Genomic DNA, 16,022 nt, shown 5'->3' with positions numbered 1-16,022 from the left:
TTAGTTTCCCAGACACAGTTTACCTGCACTTGCAAAATTTTATTCTTTTGAATGTGGGATGGTGAGGCAGTCAAAATAATAGGGGGATGTGGTTAGTTCTTTTATTTTTAACATCATCCTTCTCTGTCTCCCAAGTCTTTTTTTCCATATGAGTACACCACAGCCCCCATATGTAGACAGAGATCAGGGGTATATGCAAGTGAATAAGTATCTGCCGGCACGATTCCTACAGCTGACTTTTCCACAGCCACCCGTGAATTCGAGTATAATACCTGTGCCTGCTGTTAGGTAGTCTTGGTGGTTTAAAATCTTTCCTCAGTAAAACCATGTAGTTCTGTCCATATAGAAAATGTAGCTGACCCCTTTTGTCTGAAAACTTTGTAGTTTGTAGTTGCACTCTGAAAATTAAGGATGTCCTGCCTAGTAGGAACTCCAAGGATGGCTGTTCTCTTTGAAGAGAGACACAACCCTTTCTGTACATGTTAAATGGCAATTCTTTATTTCTAGTATCATTCTTTTGCCACCCTCTGAAGGATTCTCATAACAGGTCAAAAGGCTGTGCTGTGCAAATTGACCTGGTCTTGTTTTCTTCCTACTCGTTTGGAATTGGAGGTAAAATGTTCCTGAGGTGTACCTGGCCATGCCATGGTGGCTTTCTTGTAAGCTCACATGTTGGTAAAATATGGTGGTACTGAATGGTTCTGTTCATGTGAATGGTTTAGCACATAGAAATGACATGGCATTCTTTCCTAGAAAATGAGATTACACCGTATAGGTTATAGCTCCATGCATTTGTTTCTTATTCATGAAAAGCCTTTTGGTGGTTCCTACAAATGTAGGCAAAAATGTAAAGGTTTTTGTTACAATTATTGCAGGTGGGTCTTCAGCTGCCCTGTCTGGTTTGGCTGGCACATTTGTGTGTTTAGATTATTTCCAGTGACTGGAGGGAACTGAGGAAAGGGCCAGGCTCTTGCAGCTGGAGGTAAAAATTGTTCCTGGTTCAGAAGCATTACTTTGAAGTAATGACAGCTGCTGGATCCTTGTCATTTTACTCTGTGGCCAATAGTATTCTGCTACAAGGCCAGTTTGTGTCTTTTTCCTGGTTGTCTTTGGGAGTAGGGAGGAGATGGAGACTGAGAAAGTGTGAACCTCTATTCTAGAAGGTACTGGAGTGGCTGAAAACTGAAGAAATTTGGAAGGGGAGGGGTAAGAAAAAAACCCAACAACCCAAACCAAACAAACAACCCCCCACAAAACAATCAAAAAAACCCCCCAAAAAAAGCAAAACAAAACCTCCTGCTCCCCCAGCCAAAACCCAGCACCCCAGCAGATGAAACACATTGCCTGTGGTGGAGGGGCAGGGGTGAAGAGCGGCTTGTGTGTCAGCCAGGACACTCCTAGTTAATGCTTGTATCTTTGTGGTCCCTGTACAACTATGCGATACAAAGCAACCCAGTGGAAAAAAGGATCCTTGGCTAAGAGTTTCTGTTCATGACCTGAGGTGTTTGAGGCTGGGTGGGTTTCTTTGCTTAAAAGCATGCATTTAGGCAAACCTGGCCCATCCTGTAGAGAATCTTTGAAGGCTTTGGCTTTCAGTGCTTGTGATGTTTTACAGGTCGTTCATACCTGTTAGAAGTTGGCTTTGCTTTTAACAGATTGCACAACTGTTGGTATTTCTCTGCTTGCCAGATTATTTTCTAATTGGGCACACCCCAAAATACAAACATGAGCTTGCAGAGCTATGAAATCTGAGGGAATAACGTGAGCTTTTTTTCTCTTCCTCACAGCATGGGGAAGGATTCTTTAGAAGGTAACAGATGCTTTTTCCTTGCAATAAAGCAATTGCACCTTCAGACTTTTTTTTCTTCTTGCTAGGGAAATGATTATTTTCCCCTATAACTATAACTTGCTGCCGGAAGCCAGCTCTGCAGCCTGAGTTGTGCTTGGGGAGGAGTAATTTTCTTGAACAAACCTTGTTTAATGAATGAGGCCATGAGGGCTGCTGCTAAGGCAAAAGAGTTAGAAAATGATAGCAGCAAGTGCTGAGGTGGGGCAGAAGTAAAAGACTATTTCAACCCTTGTGCTGTCTTGGAGTGTTTCACACTAAGAACACATCAGAGTCTCCAGGTGATGCAGCTACAGCCTCTGTCTTGTGCCCTTGGATGTGTTTTCCCCAGGATTTACAGTGGTGAGTAAGGCTCCATGGATGAGAACTCCCTCCATGGGCCCTGCTCCTGCAAAAATGCATGGCAGAGGATATGTACGCAGTCTTGAGTCCAAGATCTTATTTTCTTACTGTTCTTCTGGCAGTACCAGCCTTAGCTGTTCTTGGGGGAAATCTCTTGACATAGGTACCTCTATATTTCTTAAAAAAAAAAAAAAACCTCTGCACCCCTTTCATGAATCCAGCTTGAGGCATTTGTGTACAGATTTTCTGGCTGCAGTGCCATAAGCTCAGGCTGAGACCCATCACTATTGAAGGTGACATATTGTCCTGTTCCCTGGAAGGTGGTAGATGATGTCTTTTCTCTCCTCACTGCTGCAATATTAATAGCAACTTCTTGGCACTTCAAACTTAAACAAGCGGGGTGTGTACATGCCTGAAGTCATGCCTAAGAATTTCACACTGTCAGTGGGAGCCAGGATGGGAAGGAGCCTTCTTTTGGTTACCATGCTCTTGTCCAGGCACTACAAATGTAAGTGTCTTCACTCCTTTAAAATGGCGCTAGAAACACTGGTCCTTCAGTGACAAAACCGCAAGCTGAGCTGAAGTGATCTTCGTAGTACTTTCCATTGCTGTAATCAAATGGAGGGACCACAATGTCCTACATGTTCCCTACCAACTGCCTTAGGGCCAATCTGTCTTTTTCCGCTCAATTTCCCCATCCTGGTTTAGTAGCCACAGGGTCCTTCCTCTCTCTCTCTCTGTTTTGAATTGTCTCTGCTTTCATAAACAGTTCACTTTTTAAGGGATTTGTCATAGAACAAAATCATCTGGTGCAAGAGTTTGTGAAGTTCTCCCTTCTTCATCCAAGCCTGATGTCCTGGACAAATTCTTTCCATTGCCAACCAAATTTTTGTGAGTAGGTGCAGTGTTTTGTGTGTGTGTTTAAGGGCTTGAGGACCTAATTCTGCCCTTTGTAAGTTCTTTATTAAGTGGTTTGGTTCATCTTCCTTTTTTTTTTTTTTAAAGAAAAAAAAAAGACAAAAAAAAAAAAGGCTGTGCTTGATTTCCAGTGGGAATTTTATTGGTAGGCTGATGTAGCTAATTAAAAATAACTTCCTCAGTCACTGGTGACCTTGATGGCAGTCTCAGTATTTAGAGTGTGTATCTAAAGTGAAAGGCTGACATGGGGTGGGAAGGGGAGGGTAGAAGTAAGTTTCCAGGAATAAAAACGAAAGGGTGCCCAGATAAATAGCTGCCATTACTACTAAAGAGACTCTGGATTCAAGGTCAGCTTTGTAACTCATTAACTATTTGTACAGGGCTGTTCTACTGGGCACCGTGCAGATGCCAGGTTGGGCAGAGCCCCCAAGGGCTGGCAGCTGGCCTAGGTTTGAATGTAGAGTTGTTTTCTTATGAAAAGGAATAATGTAATCTTGTGTCATCAGTCACAGTGCTTAGGCTGTTTTCTTGACTCTTCCCTTGCCCCAAAGTTTTTGTGGCAGATGGTGCTAAAACCAAATGCACATGCAAAGTCCAGTGGCTAGTTCTCAATTTGACAGTAGCAAAGGAGGCAGAAAAGCACCGATACAGCTGTGCGATGCACACAGGTTTGGAAGTGTTCATGTCAATTCTGGATTTGGAGAGAGAAGTGTGGGTCAAGACTCCTGAGTGCATCTGCCTGCTGCCTCTGCGGGGGAAGAACTGAGCTCTAGGTACCATGGCTGCAGGAGCCTTCAGTTCTGAGCTCTCCTTGTTGCCACAGCTTGGTTCGATGTGACTTCTCTTTGCCTTTTTTCTTTCCTTATAACCAAATAACCAAACCACAACAAACCCCCCAAAAACCCCAAAACAACTTTGTAATCTTGGAGTGGGGAGGAAATAGCTTGTAGCATCAAAAGGTGCCAGACATCTTTTGGAAAAATGTTAGCTTACTGTAAAATATAGAATCATATAACTTCCTGAGTTGGAAGGGACCCACAAGAATCATCAAGTCCAACTCCTGTCCCTGCATATGACAACCCCACAGTTCACACCGTGTGTCTGAGGGTGTTGTCCAGTCTCTTCTTGAACACTGTCAGGCTTGGGGCCATGACACCTCCCTGGGGAGCCTGTTCCAGTGCTCCACCACCTTCTGGGTGAAGAGCCTTTTCCTAATGTCCAGCCTGAACCTCGCCTGGCACATCTTCCTGCCATTTCCTCAGGAAATATTGGTATATTTCTTCATGAGCTTGTGCTGCGTTTTATCCCCTCTTCCTTTCCCTACGGCTTTGGAAGCCTGTGTCTGTTTTCTCTGTATTTTCCTCTTCACTTGCTGTTTCCATAATCTTGCTTTTGACTCTTGCTTTCAAGTCGCTTTCTTGCTTTCAAGTTCATGCCCACTGTTAGCAAAGTACCTAAGCCACAGCTGATGAGGTGCTGTGGGGCTGCCTGGTGAGCATGTAGTGCCCCTGGGGCTTGGCTTCAATGAGCAGCATGCCAGGAGAAGAGGATGGGGAGTGCCTGTGTTTGGCTCTTTTTCTGATTAGGCTTTTTAAAAATTGTCAGGGTTTGTTGGCTTCTGGAGGTTATTTTAATCATTAACTAACTCCTTTGTCTTGCTACACACTCAAAGGAGGATGTTTTTGTGTGCAGGTGGCATGAAGGAAAGTAAGGCTTTGACTCAGTACTTTCCCTAGCTCCTGTGTGTCTGATAGAGCTCATACAAGGGATTATTTGCCTCATCATTGCTAAAGACAGAGTTTTCCTGATGGGATCATTGAGAGCCAGAGCTCTGTTAGATGGCTCCAAGCACTCCACTCTCCAGAGCCAGCTTTCCAAGTGGGTAAAGCCACATCCTTCTGCCCTGAGCAGCTCTGCCTGTTCAGTCTCTGAAACTGCTCACATTCAGGATACAGAGTAAAATGTGCTCTGAGGGTTGCTATGTGAGATGCAAATGGTGACTTCTTGGTCTCTCCTGCTTCTCTGCATCTTGCTCTCAAGAGCAGGATAGTTGTCCTGTGTATTCCCTCCTGGTGTTTTTATTTCTCCTTTTCATGTACATTCTTTATTTAGGAGAGAGATTGGTACAGATACATGTTGCACATGCAGTGCCATCTTGCTGCTCTCCCACAAACAGGTGGAGGAAAGGAGAGGCTGAAGGACAGGGGAGGGCAGTGCTTGGCACCTCTCTGTGCTGTCAGTGGAGAGTTCAGTGGCATCACATCTCTAGGGAAAGCTTTGTAAGCAAGGCAGCTGCTCAGAGGGGCTGAAGGATGTCTATCACATCAGTAACATGCTTAGCACCTCAGAAAAGTGGTATTAAGTTGTGTGAGCCACCAGAGTTCAGACAGCAGCTACTTCAGTCTTGGTTCTTTCTCCTGTCCCCTGGCCTGTCTCTGTATACCTCCTGAGAGCTAGCTGGAGGTGGAGAGCATCTCGTGCTGCTGCAGTTACTACACTACACACCAGTAATTTCCATCTGCCTGAGATCTTCAGGGCCATTTCAGCTGCTGTGCTGTTTTGGGCTCTGCTTGTTATATACGTGGGCTTCAGCTGTTCTGTCCTTAGTACCCTTTCCTCTGATGTGTTGAAAAAAATGATGTGGCTCCAAGATCTGCATACCAGCTGAGGGCCCAGCAGCCTGGCTGTAGGACCTGACCTTCCTCCTGCTTGGCTCTCCATAAGCAGGAGCTGAGCTGCAGCCCCAAGAGAAGCGGCTGGTGGGTGCCTGCCTGCCCCTCTGACCCTGCTCTACTGGGCAGCAATGGGAGGAGGAGTTCTGGGTTGTTTCTACCAAAGGGACCAAGAGTTTCCTTCCCTCTCCCTTAAAAAAAAAAAAAAAAAAAAAAAAAAGCTTTACCCTTTTTTGGGGACGTGTGTTTGAGTGTATATATATTTTGGGCCTTGTTCAGTGCAAGCTGATGCTTGTGTGACTGCCAATTCCCCCTTGCTGTGGCTCACCCTGCTGCTCTTCTGAGGCCATGGCTGTGCTGCAGCCTACCGTGTGGGCCTTGGAGACCTTCACATAGTGTTTTATGTTGAGCTAGCTGATACAGTGAGTTCAAGCACCAACATCTGTCCAGCTTGCACAGCAGCACGGAGATCCACAGAGGCTGTGACTTGATGCTGCTGCCCCTTAGGCCAGCAGCGTCAGAGTTGTCACAAGACACATGTACAACTACAGTCTGTGCCCCTGGGTTGCAGTGAAGGCACTGAGTGGAGTCCTGGTTTGATTTCTCTGGGGAATGGCAGATCTCCTGTTGAATGTGAGCTAGCACAATGAAGCGAGCTTGCTGAGATAAGGGTGTTTCTCATACATATGCTTTTTTTCCTTGCGCTCAGGAAAGAAAGCGGTGATGGATTCTAGCCCATTCCTGTCGGAAGCCAATGCAGAACGAATTGTGAGAACCTTGTGCAAGGTCCGGGGAGCAGCACTGAAGCTGGGACAAATGTTGAGCATTCAAGGTAAGTGGTAGCAAAGGTCCTCAGCTGTCCTCCATGGTGCTGCCAGGTGCGACATCTGATGTCTTGTGATCTACTCTCAGCTGTTTAGAAGAGACTAAACAAGTGGCTTTCTCATGTGGTAGAGATAAATTTGATTCAATGCAGTCTAACCCCAGTATAAAACAGCTAGGTGTGTCCACTATACACTATCACTTTGCCAATGCCTCTGTTGTGCCAGGCACACAACAGGGATTGGTTGAAAATAAGGTGATGCTCTCTGTGAATTTTAGTGCCTGTGTTAAAAGCAATTGGTGAGAAGCAGGGGTATATCACACTTTGTACACAAGTGTCCTGCTAGAAGGGAGGAGGATGATGACAAAAAGCGATCCTGTTCTTTGTTCGCATAAAGTGGTCAAGGTTTTATCCACAGTCTTTTTGACTACAGCATGTTTATGGTTTATATGCTTTGTTGGCACTGAAGCTTTGCTAGAAAGGCTGATAAGATTATCAGCTGTAAAACCCTTTTTTTCATCTTGAGGAAACTTCAAACTGATACTTAGTCCATTGGGCTCTGAAGTCAGTGATCACAGGTGAAGGCATGAGTGACATCAGTGTCTGCACTGAACTGTTGGGTTACTCCTGGAAGATAGCAGGTGTGCTAAGTTCAAACCTTATCTGGACCTGTCCACTTTGCCTTCCTGCACAACTTGATAGGGAAAGAAAGAACCAGCCAAAAATAGCTGTTACACTTGTCTGGAAATAGCTTTCAAGATGTCACTGAAACTGAGTCAGTGTCTAAGTGTTTGAAGTACTGTGCTTGCTTGGCTTGTGCTTCTACTTGAATTTTTGTAGGTGTTGACTGATGAGGCTGGATCTAGTATTGTATTAAATAACCCGGGCTAGCCAATAAAGCAAGACCAGCTCACTTTTCCAGAGTGTCCTGACTGTGGCATGTCATAGTTCTTCATTTGCTAATCACTTGGTTTAGGTGCGTGCCAGACTGATGGCAACACTAACCAAGTGAGGTGGGATGCAGCAGCTGCTGTGTCAAAGGCTGCCACCCCATATGCTGTTTCCTCACCCTCCAGAAGCTGCCAGGTGCCAGTGACTGGTGGTTCATGGTGAAGATCCAGGAGGAGCTCTTGTGCTCCTTGCTTTCTGTGGCCAGTGCCTCTGGTTATGTGGGGTCTGGAAATCAGCTATAAAGTTTAACTACCATAGGTGGAAATTAATTTAAAATTCTTAAGACGCTATTTGAGTTGCACCTGATGGGTGCCCAGAGCCTGGTCACATCTGCCCTGGGCTTGGATGTGAGTAAAGAGGCAACAGCTGTGAAAGGCCAGCTCTGAGGACCAGAAATGCTCTGGATTTTTGTCACTTGCCTGCTGTCTCCTAATGTTACCAAGCTCTGGCAGGAGTGTCAAACACTTGCCGATTGACTTCACTTGGGTGTCAAGATTATTTAGGCCTTTAGCAACTCAGAAGTGCTGCCCAGCCCTCATTTGACTCTTGTGACGACTGTGTGGAGTGCTGCAATGCTTGGCAAGAACACAGGGCCCTGGTAACCTTGCTGAGGGACAGTGGTGGTCAGATAAGTTGGACACTTCCAACAGTGCAGAGTATCCAGTTCTTGGGCTGGCTGTTTGGACAGGAGGGTTTCACAGAGTTACTGCCACTTCAGGGGCTTCCCTGTGACCTGGTGAGTTTGAATTGGCTTCTTCTATTAATGAGGATGTGCACTAATTGAGCACAGGGGCTCTGTGTTGCCTTGTCCAGGTGCAGATGAGCACCTGTGAGCTAAACCACCCAGAAGTTACAAAGCAGTGTCCTTACAAACCTTGATGCCTGCTTCTGGGATTCAGTGGATTTGTTAGAGGGACACATCCCTGAGGGCTGTATACAGAAGAGGTGCCAGGGGCCCAAAATCATCCTGTGTTCCCCTGCGTGTGCTCTGGCCGATGTTGGAAAAGCAGCTGCATTTGCCAGTGGGGAGCGCCCTGCCTAGACTCTTGCTTTGTGTTTTGTTCCAGTAAGGCCTCATCAGTTTACCACAAACACGTATAACCTTGTTCATCAGCATGTTGTCAGCCTCGTTTTGTCAGTGTTTCCTCTGTAGCATGACTGATTTTTTTTTTTTTTTTTAACGTGGCTGCTGAGTTTCTGTACAGTCAACCTGGACATGCAGGTCTCTTGGCTATTTGGCATTGTGCTAATGAACAAAGCAGTGGTGGTCAAGCAGCCTCAGTTAAGAACCAGTTACGAATGCCTGCTGACTAAAGGCTGAAATACCTTGGGAGTTTTTTGGATGTCAGTAATAAGCAAAAGAACAGAAGTTGATCCTAAATGGCTGTGGCAGACCCTGATACCTTGGCACAAAAGGCTTCTTGAGAGCAAGAGTCACTTTTAGCGAGGTCCATTCTTTCTGCACAGCCATCCTAGGAAGTGCAGCTGATCATCTTAAAGTATGGTGGCTAATATTTTCACATACCCCTGAGAATAGTTTTTATAATATTCAGAGGCTTGGCAGTGGTACACCATTGACCATAGAATAGTGTGGGATGGAAGGGACCTTCCAAGTTCAGCAATGAGCAGGGACATCTTCAACCAGATCAACTTGCTCAGAGCCCCATCCAGCCTGGCCTGGAATATCTCCAGGGATGGGGCATCTACCACCTCTCTGGGCAACTGTTTCACCACTGTCTTTGTAAAAAATGTCTTCCTTGTATCTAGCTTGAATTTTCTTTCAGTTTAAAACCATCACCCCTTGTCCTGTCATAACAGGCCTGCTAAAAAGTCTGTCCCCATCTTTCTTATAGGCCCCTTTTGAGTAGTGGAAGGCCATAATAAGGTCTCTTCTCCAGGCTGAACAACCAACTCTCTCAGCATTTCCTCACAAGAGAGGTAATAGATGCCTCTCCTGTCCTAACAAAAGCTTCCCCTATCCCAGCTGATGACAGAGCAGAAGTTTCTTTCAGTGTTTGAAATGTGCATGCAAATGCAATATCTGGCAGTCTTGCAGGGTTATAACATCACAACGGGAGTTTCACTTGCTGTTCCTGCAAGGCCTGTTTATCTCTGATGTGCAGTGATGAAACGGGAGCTCCTCTGAAAACCTCCTATTGATTCCACAAGTGGGGTTTTGTTAGTACTTTTAAATGCTGCTCATGGCTTCAGTGGGAATTTCTAAACAATACTGAGTGTTAATGTCATGTCTGCACATTATCTATCATTTTCTCTCCATTCCTTTCCACCTCTCTTGCCAGGACAGTGCTCTTAAGGTAGCTGTTTGTTTCTTGTTTCCTGGGATAAACTTGGTTGTACATGCTTTTGTAAACGCGGAGGAATGATGGATTTTTACTTGAATGTCACAAGCACATGTGCAGGTTGAGTTCTCAATATGAAGGCTGGTAGCCTGGACTTTTTTCCAGTGTTGGGAGAGCAGTGGATAAAGGCTTAGAGAGGAATTAGATTTAGGAAATGAAAAGTTTTCCAGAACTGGTGGCTTTTCTCTGGGCTGTTGTGGAAGCTCGAAGGAGAGGACTAATCTTTCAAGATGCCCCTGCCCTTCCTTTTTATGAGTGTAAATATTTGCTTGCTATATCCTTCTGACTCTTAAAATAAGTTACTTTTGGCTCAGCTTTGTTTCCTTCTACCCACTTGCAGTTGCTTTGCATTTGGAGAGTGAGTTATGGTAGCAGTTGCTGAATCCTGATTTCTCAGAGTTCAAGACTTGTGTAAGTGGTGGTTTACCATTGCACAGCTTTCTAGAGAAGCTGCTGCCCCTTAAAATGAACTGGATTAAACCACGCCGTGAACCTGGGAGTGCTGGGCTGACTCTCCAGAAGGTTCCTTCTGCGACCTGTGCATGCATGGCCCAGTGGCCTCTCGTAGACCTGAATGGTGTACCGCTGTCAGCCAGGAGATGGGCTGGTGGGTGACAGAGGCTTGTGCAGAACACTCTGCACTCGGGTTTGTGCAACCCACCGTCTCACCAAAGGCCTCCACGCTGTGCAGAGCTGCCCGCTGCCCTTGGCAGTGCTGCTGGACAAAGCCAGGGAGCTCTGTGACAACTGATGCTTGATTCTGAAGTGTAAAAAGGCTTCTCAGCATGCTTTCTAGTGTATTCATACGTTGTCATTCCCTTCGTAATTGGGAGGGGCTGCACAGACACTTTCTTCTGCAGCAGGAGGGTAGCGTAGGAGATGTTTGGGTAATACGCAGTTGTTTCGCAAGAGTGAAAAGCGAGGAGGAGCTTTTTCCCTTTATTTCACTACTTGTGGGCAAGACTTCTATTTGGCTCATTTTTAGAGGTGTGATGCCTCAGGAGGGGCACCTCAGGTGCTACTTCTCAGTATGGAGAGATTCTAAACTAGAATTATTTCCAGAACTTTTACTGGGGTGTGCCTGGGGGCAGGACAGCCTGGCTCGTCTGGATGCAGGTACGTGTTTGTTCATGTGCTGGAGGATGCAAGGCCTGCACTGACTGTTGTGTGCTTTTCCCTTGGCAGATGATGCCTTCATCAACCCCCATCTCCAGAGGATTTTTGAGCGTGTACGTCAGAGTGCTGACTTCATGCCAATAAAGCAGATGATGGTGAGGAAATATTCTTCCTGTGTATTAGGGAAGTAGGGACAATAACATAATAAATGTCACCTGTGACATACCTCAGTAAGGGAGGTGGATGGGGATTTCTAAGAGTATTCTTTCAATAACGTTGCACATTTTTAAATTTTGGATAACAACTAATTATTTCTCTTGATCATATGCTGCCTTTTCTCTCCAAAACATGAAAGCTTGGCTCTAGAGAGGGAAAAATGTGGGGTTTTTTTATGTCCCATGACTATGCTGATGGAACAGGATGTTGCATACAAATATGATCATAGGGTCTGGTTTAATGTAGCCTCTGCTTCTGTTTCCTCTCTTGTCTTTCTTGTGGATGCTAAGCCAGTGTCTAGAATATCAGCAACTTTGTCCTTACATTTTTGGTTAAATCTAACCCACCACCAAGAGGAGCGACAATGAAGCAAACTAAGTTTGCTTTATCCAGTGCACATGTTCTCTCTTTCTCTCTCTCGCCCTCTGTAAATTAAGATGTGAAGGGTGAAGCAAGAGGAACTGCCAGCACTACTTATCTTCTGCAAGACACTGAGCAGAGCCAGAACTTAAATATGGCACTCTGGCAATGTAGCAAAAAAGCTGTTAAAGCAAGCTGTGATGTTTAATTGTCAATATTGCCTTAAAGAGAGTCACTCTTGCATGCTTGGATTGCTTCTGTTCAGCTTGGCAGCATGATGAAGGAGGAGAACTATCTAGCTCTTTGCTCATTTTCTGGAAGATAACAAGTAGCACCAAAAAGGCGACTTTTGTATTGCTAAGGCAGCAGTATTTGTGCTCAAGATCTCTGTCCTTTGGGCAGGAGCAACAGAGCTTCACACACATCTCATCAGCATCTGTTGGGTGCTGGGGGAACACTGCTGGCCGGACCACTCCTCACAATGGTCTGCAATGATGGGGAAGGGAGGACAGTCTAGAAAGCAGGGTCTAGGTACTCAGAACTACCATAGGCTGTGTGAGTCACCTCAGAGGAGTGCAATTTCCACTAGCAAAAAATCTTAAATCTTTGTTTCACATATCCTGATGCTTGCTTTTTATTTGTAGAAAACTCTGAACAATGATCTTGGCCCCAACTGGAGGGATAAACTGGAGTCCTTTGAAGAACGCCCCTTTGCTGCTGCTTCAATCGGTCAGGTCCACTTGGCACGCTTGAAAAACGGGAAAGAAGTTGCCATGAAAATCCAGGTGGGCTTTACAGACCATCCTTGTCTCTTGTCTGTGCCCCATAGAAGGGCAGGGAAGCTGCATATAAATACGTTTACTGCTGGACATATAAGAAACATTTTAATGCAAGTGACAACTTGGATGCAGCAATATCTTAGCTAGTGCAGGCAGAAGGAAGGGACAGAAAAGGTTTTGCAGCTTGAGGCAGTTTCTGACTCCAGATGAGCAAGAGACATCTCACAGGTGTATCAGTGAAATGTGGGGATAATGGTGGTGAGGGGCTGCTTGTACTTCTGGAGTTGTGTGTGAGGGTCCTACCTGCTCCATAGGTCAGTCCCTTCTCTAGGACCTGCACATGCCACATGTCCCTTTCTGGCCACAGCCCAAAGGTCAAAGAAGTTTTAAGTGACAAGCAGACACTGACGGTTGAGCAGTGGCAGTCTGACAATGCAGGAGCATGTTCACCAACTCACACTAAAGCTGTCAGCAGCTTCAAGAAGGTATTTTTAACAGAGTTGAGGTCTGGAGCTGAAACCCCCATATATGTGGTTTATAATCCAAAGGAGTGAGATCCCTTGCTGACTCAGCAGGGTCCCAGGCAAAGCTGGTTGTCTGGTTGGTGTATTTGGTAACATGGGGAGATTTCAGAAACAGTATGGATGGGCACTGGTGTCTTCTTCTCAAACCATTTGTCTCCAAACTACTCTCTGAAGTTAGGCCAAGGTAGAAGCAATGGAAAGTTAGCTTTGTGGCACCAGAAAATGTTCTGCTCCACGGCAGGGTAGGCTGGTTCCCTTTTTGCCTGACAAAGTGAGAAAGAACAGGAGGTGCCTTTGTCAGGACTGGGCTGAGGCCTCACCACTTGCCCTCCTGCTGTGGGTGAAATGCTCTGTGGCTGTTGGTGGCGTGTCCTTTCAGCTGTGGTAGGTGCATGACCGACTGCCATATCTGTAGTGAGACTTTTGTGTTTGAGAACCTTTCATGTGTTGGAAGAGTCACTGTCAGGGGACCTGACAGGCCATTTTGCTTGCAAGGAGATGCATCTTAGCCTGTCTCTCTGTCCCCCATTTTAGATGCTGGGCTTTAAATCGGCTTTTAGAGGGGTGTGTGGATCAGGTATGCCCTGGTTCATTGCCAGGCTGTAGGTGGCTGTGTTGTGAGGCTCAGTGGATGTTGAGCTGGAAGATGTTTTTATCTTACCCTGTATAACTTGGTCATCTGGTCTCACCATGGCTCTCTCCCATTCTGTCCTGCAGTACCCTGGAGTTGCCCAGAGCATCAACAGTGATGTTAACAACCTGATGACTGTCCTGAACATGAGCAATATTCTCCCTGAAGGTAAAAAGACACAGACCCTTGGCAGGCTCTGTGTTCCTGCTGGCACACGTTGGGTTCTGCCAACCTCTTCCAAGCAGCGCACTGCAAACTGTTCTCTATAGACTGGAAAGGGAGGAAACAGCTTCAAGGAAACAGTGAAAAGTACCTAAGAATTGCTGAGTCTGCCCAGGAGCAGATCTGCAGAAAGCGAGAGAAGTAGTGGATGTGTAGGCAGTGGGTGCAAGGCCAATGTGGGGAGCCCTGCCCTGCTCCCCTCTCCTGCTGCAGAGCTGCCACTGCCTTTGCTGGGCACGTGCCTGACCCACTGGGGTGGGAAATGCAGCTGTGTTAGTTTTTCATGGCTGTGATAATGTGCACTCGTCTCTGTGCGATCCACAGGGACTCTTGGCACAGTATAGTGTCTGGGTATACTTACTGTTGATGGCTTCTAGGCATGCAGCATGGGTGCTGTTCACATCAGGTAGTTTTGCTTTGTCACTCTTATTTTCTAGTACATTTGGCAGAACCCATTCTTTTCCATGTTTCCTGCAGCCCTCTGCCTGCCATTCTCTGTTCTTCACAAAGTTGTGGAAAGGTGGAGAACTTCTAGGCATGGAGCTTGCTCAGTGTCCAGGCACACAGATAAGTCCCCTTTCCCCACAGGGAATGCAAGGCTTGCTACTCCTTTTTCCAAATATCTGCCTGCAGCAGCTGTACATCTTAGTGGGACTGTACAAGTACCACTTTAAAATCAGGCTGGCTGCTGACAGAACCTGTGACTGTTCTCTGTGGTGGCTGGGTAGGGCCCTCCAGAGGCTGCTGTAGTCCCAGCTTTGTCTGGCTCAAGAAGTGGTTTGGTTTTCCAGCTCCAAACTGAGAAGACAGGACTTGGCAACTCATGCTCTGGCTATGTGCTGCTGCAGTTGCCTGCCTTAGTCACACTGACTGTTTTTGCCTAGTGGTGCCTGTTTGTAGTTTCAGGCAGGCATGGCTTGGAGCCTTTTCAGCTGCTTTTGCCCAGGCTAGTGTTTGGGTGCTTCCATTCCTTGGTGTGTGTTTCTGCTCAGGAACGGACGGCTGTGGAGTGGGAGCCAGGGGAGGATGGAGCTCTGCTGTGCAAGAACAGTGTGGATGTGCCTTGCTTTAGGAGCAGCTGTGTAGCCTTGACCCAGGATTGCCTGCAGAACCTGTATCTAGTTGGAAATATGCCTTGGCTCTCTGGGGCCTCTTGTACTTACTCTTCAGCTCAGAACTGGTTGGGCAGCAGGTTGCTCCTCAGCTGCAACTCTGGAAAGCTTAGCCTTAGGGGCTCCTTTTTTGCTAAGCCTGCTCTCTTCTCTGCTGTTTTCAGGTTTGTTCCCTGAGCATTTGATTGAAGTCCTGAGCAGAGAGCTGGCCCTGGAGTGTGACTATGAGAGAGAAGCTGCCTGCGCAAAGAAATTCCAGTATGTTCATGCCATTGCCTTCAACCCTTCCTGTCTCTGTGTGTGTATGAAACACAGGAGAGGTTGCTTAACTTCAGGGACAGTGGGGAGATGAAAGCCATGCCCTGGGATGTAGCACAGGGAAAGGATTGGTGTTTGTGGCCTGAGCTGTCCCCTAGAATTACCACTTTGTTGGGGAGAGGCCTGGCTGCTTTCAGTGTTGCTAACCTTTTCCTCTCCTTTCTGTATCCCCCAGGGAGCTGCTGAAAGACCACCCCTTCTTTTACATCCCGAGAGTAGTGGATGAGCTGTGCAGCAAGCACGTCCTGACCACAGAGCTGGTGTCTGGCTTCCCCTTGGATCAAGGTGTAGGGCTGAGCCAGGAGATTCGAAATGAGGTACTGTGGGGTGCTTTGTCTTCTCCCCTCACCAGAGCATCCTGCTCGGCCTGCCTGGGGACTGCTGGGCCAGGGAGCACTTTGTGGAATGGCACACTCAAGCAGTGCAAAGCAGGGCTGGAGCTGGAGACTGTCTGGAGCTTGTTGGAAGATTTCTGTCTAGGGAATTTGGCAGTGAGGTTGGAGTCTCCTCAGGCTGGTCTAGGACGTGCAGGTGCCAGCATTCAGCAGGGAGAGGTTGGAGGGGTGAATGGCAAGGGTGGCTGAAGGGCAGGTAGCCTTGCTGTGTATTTCCTAGATGCCCTGTTTCTCTCTCAGATGACCTTCAGATTGGGAGGGATTGTCAGCTAGGGAAAAGGGGTCTTGTTTTGCAACTGCTCCTTTGGGCAGGAGTGCAGAAGCATCTGCCCTTGTGCAAGGATATGGACTTTGTCTCCTGTGGGACTGACCTGTGCTGCACAGGGCTGCTGGAAAAGTACCTCTTGGTTAAAAGGGGGGGGATGTGGTGATGGGTG

The 16,022-nt window shown here is 46.7% G+C and overlaps 1 protein-coding gene across 5 annotated transcripts in view; it reads left to right on the top strand.

Annotated features, from left to right (window-relative positions):
- COQ8A (coenzyme Q8A) overlaps nt 1-16,022 on the top strand; it is a 47,078-nt gene that overhangs the window by 25,928 nt on the left and 5,128 nt on the right. For all 5 annotated transcript variants that reach the window (XM_082049762.1, XM_082049765.1, XM_082049763.1 and 2 more), the window contains exons 6-11: nt 6,488-6,610; nt 11,098-11,183; nt 12,249-12,389; nt 13,625-13,706; nt 15,037-15,130; nt 15,366-15,507. In XM_082049762.1, the coding sequence (XP_081905888.1) occupies nt 6,488-6,610; nt 11,098-11,183; nt 12,249-12,389; nt 13,625-13,706; nt 15,037-15,130; nt 15,366-15,507 (668 nt within the window). The remainder of the gene's footprint in view (nt 1-6,487; nt 6,611-11,097; nt 11,184-12,248; nt 12,390-13,624; nt 13,707-15,036; nt 15,131-15,365; nt 15,508-16,022) is intronic.

Source organism: Streptopelia decaocto (genome assembly GCF_964273445.1).
Source record: "Streptopelia decaocto genome assembly, chromosome: 3".
Taxonomy (NCBI): Eukaryota; Metazoa; Chordata; class Aves; order Columbiformes; family Columbidae; genus Streptopelia; species Streptopelia decaocto.
This window is presented reverse-complemented; position numbering and strand designations above follow the sequence as displayed.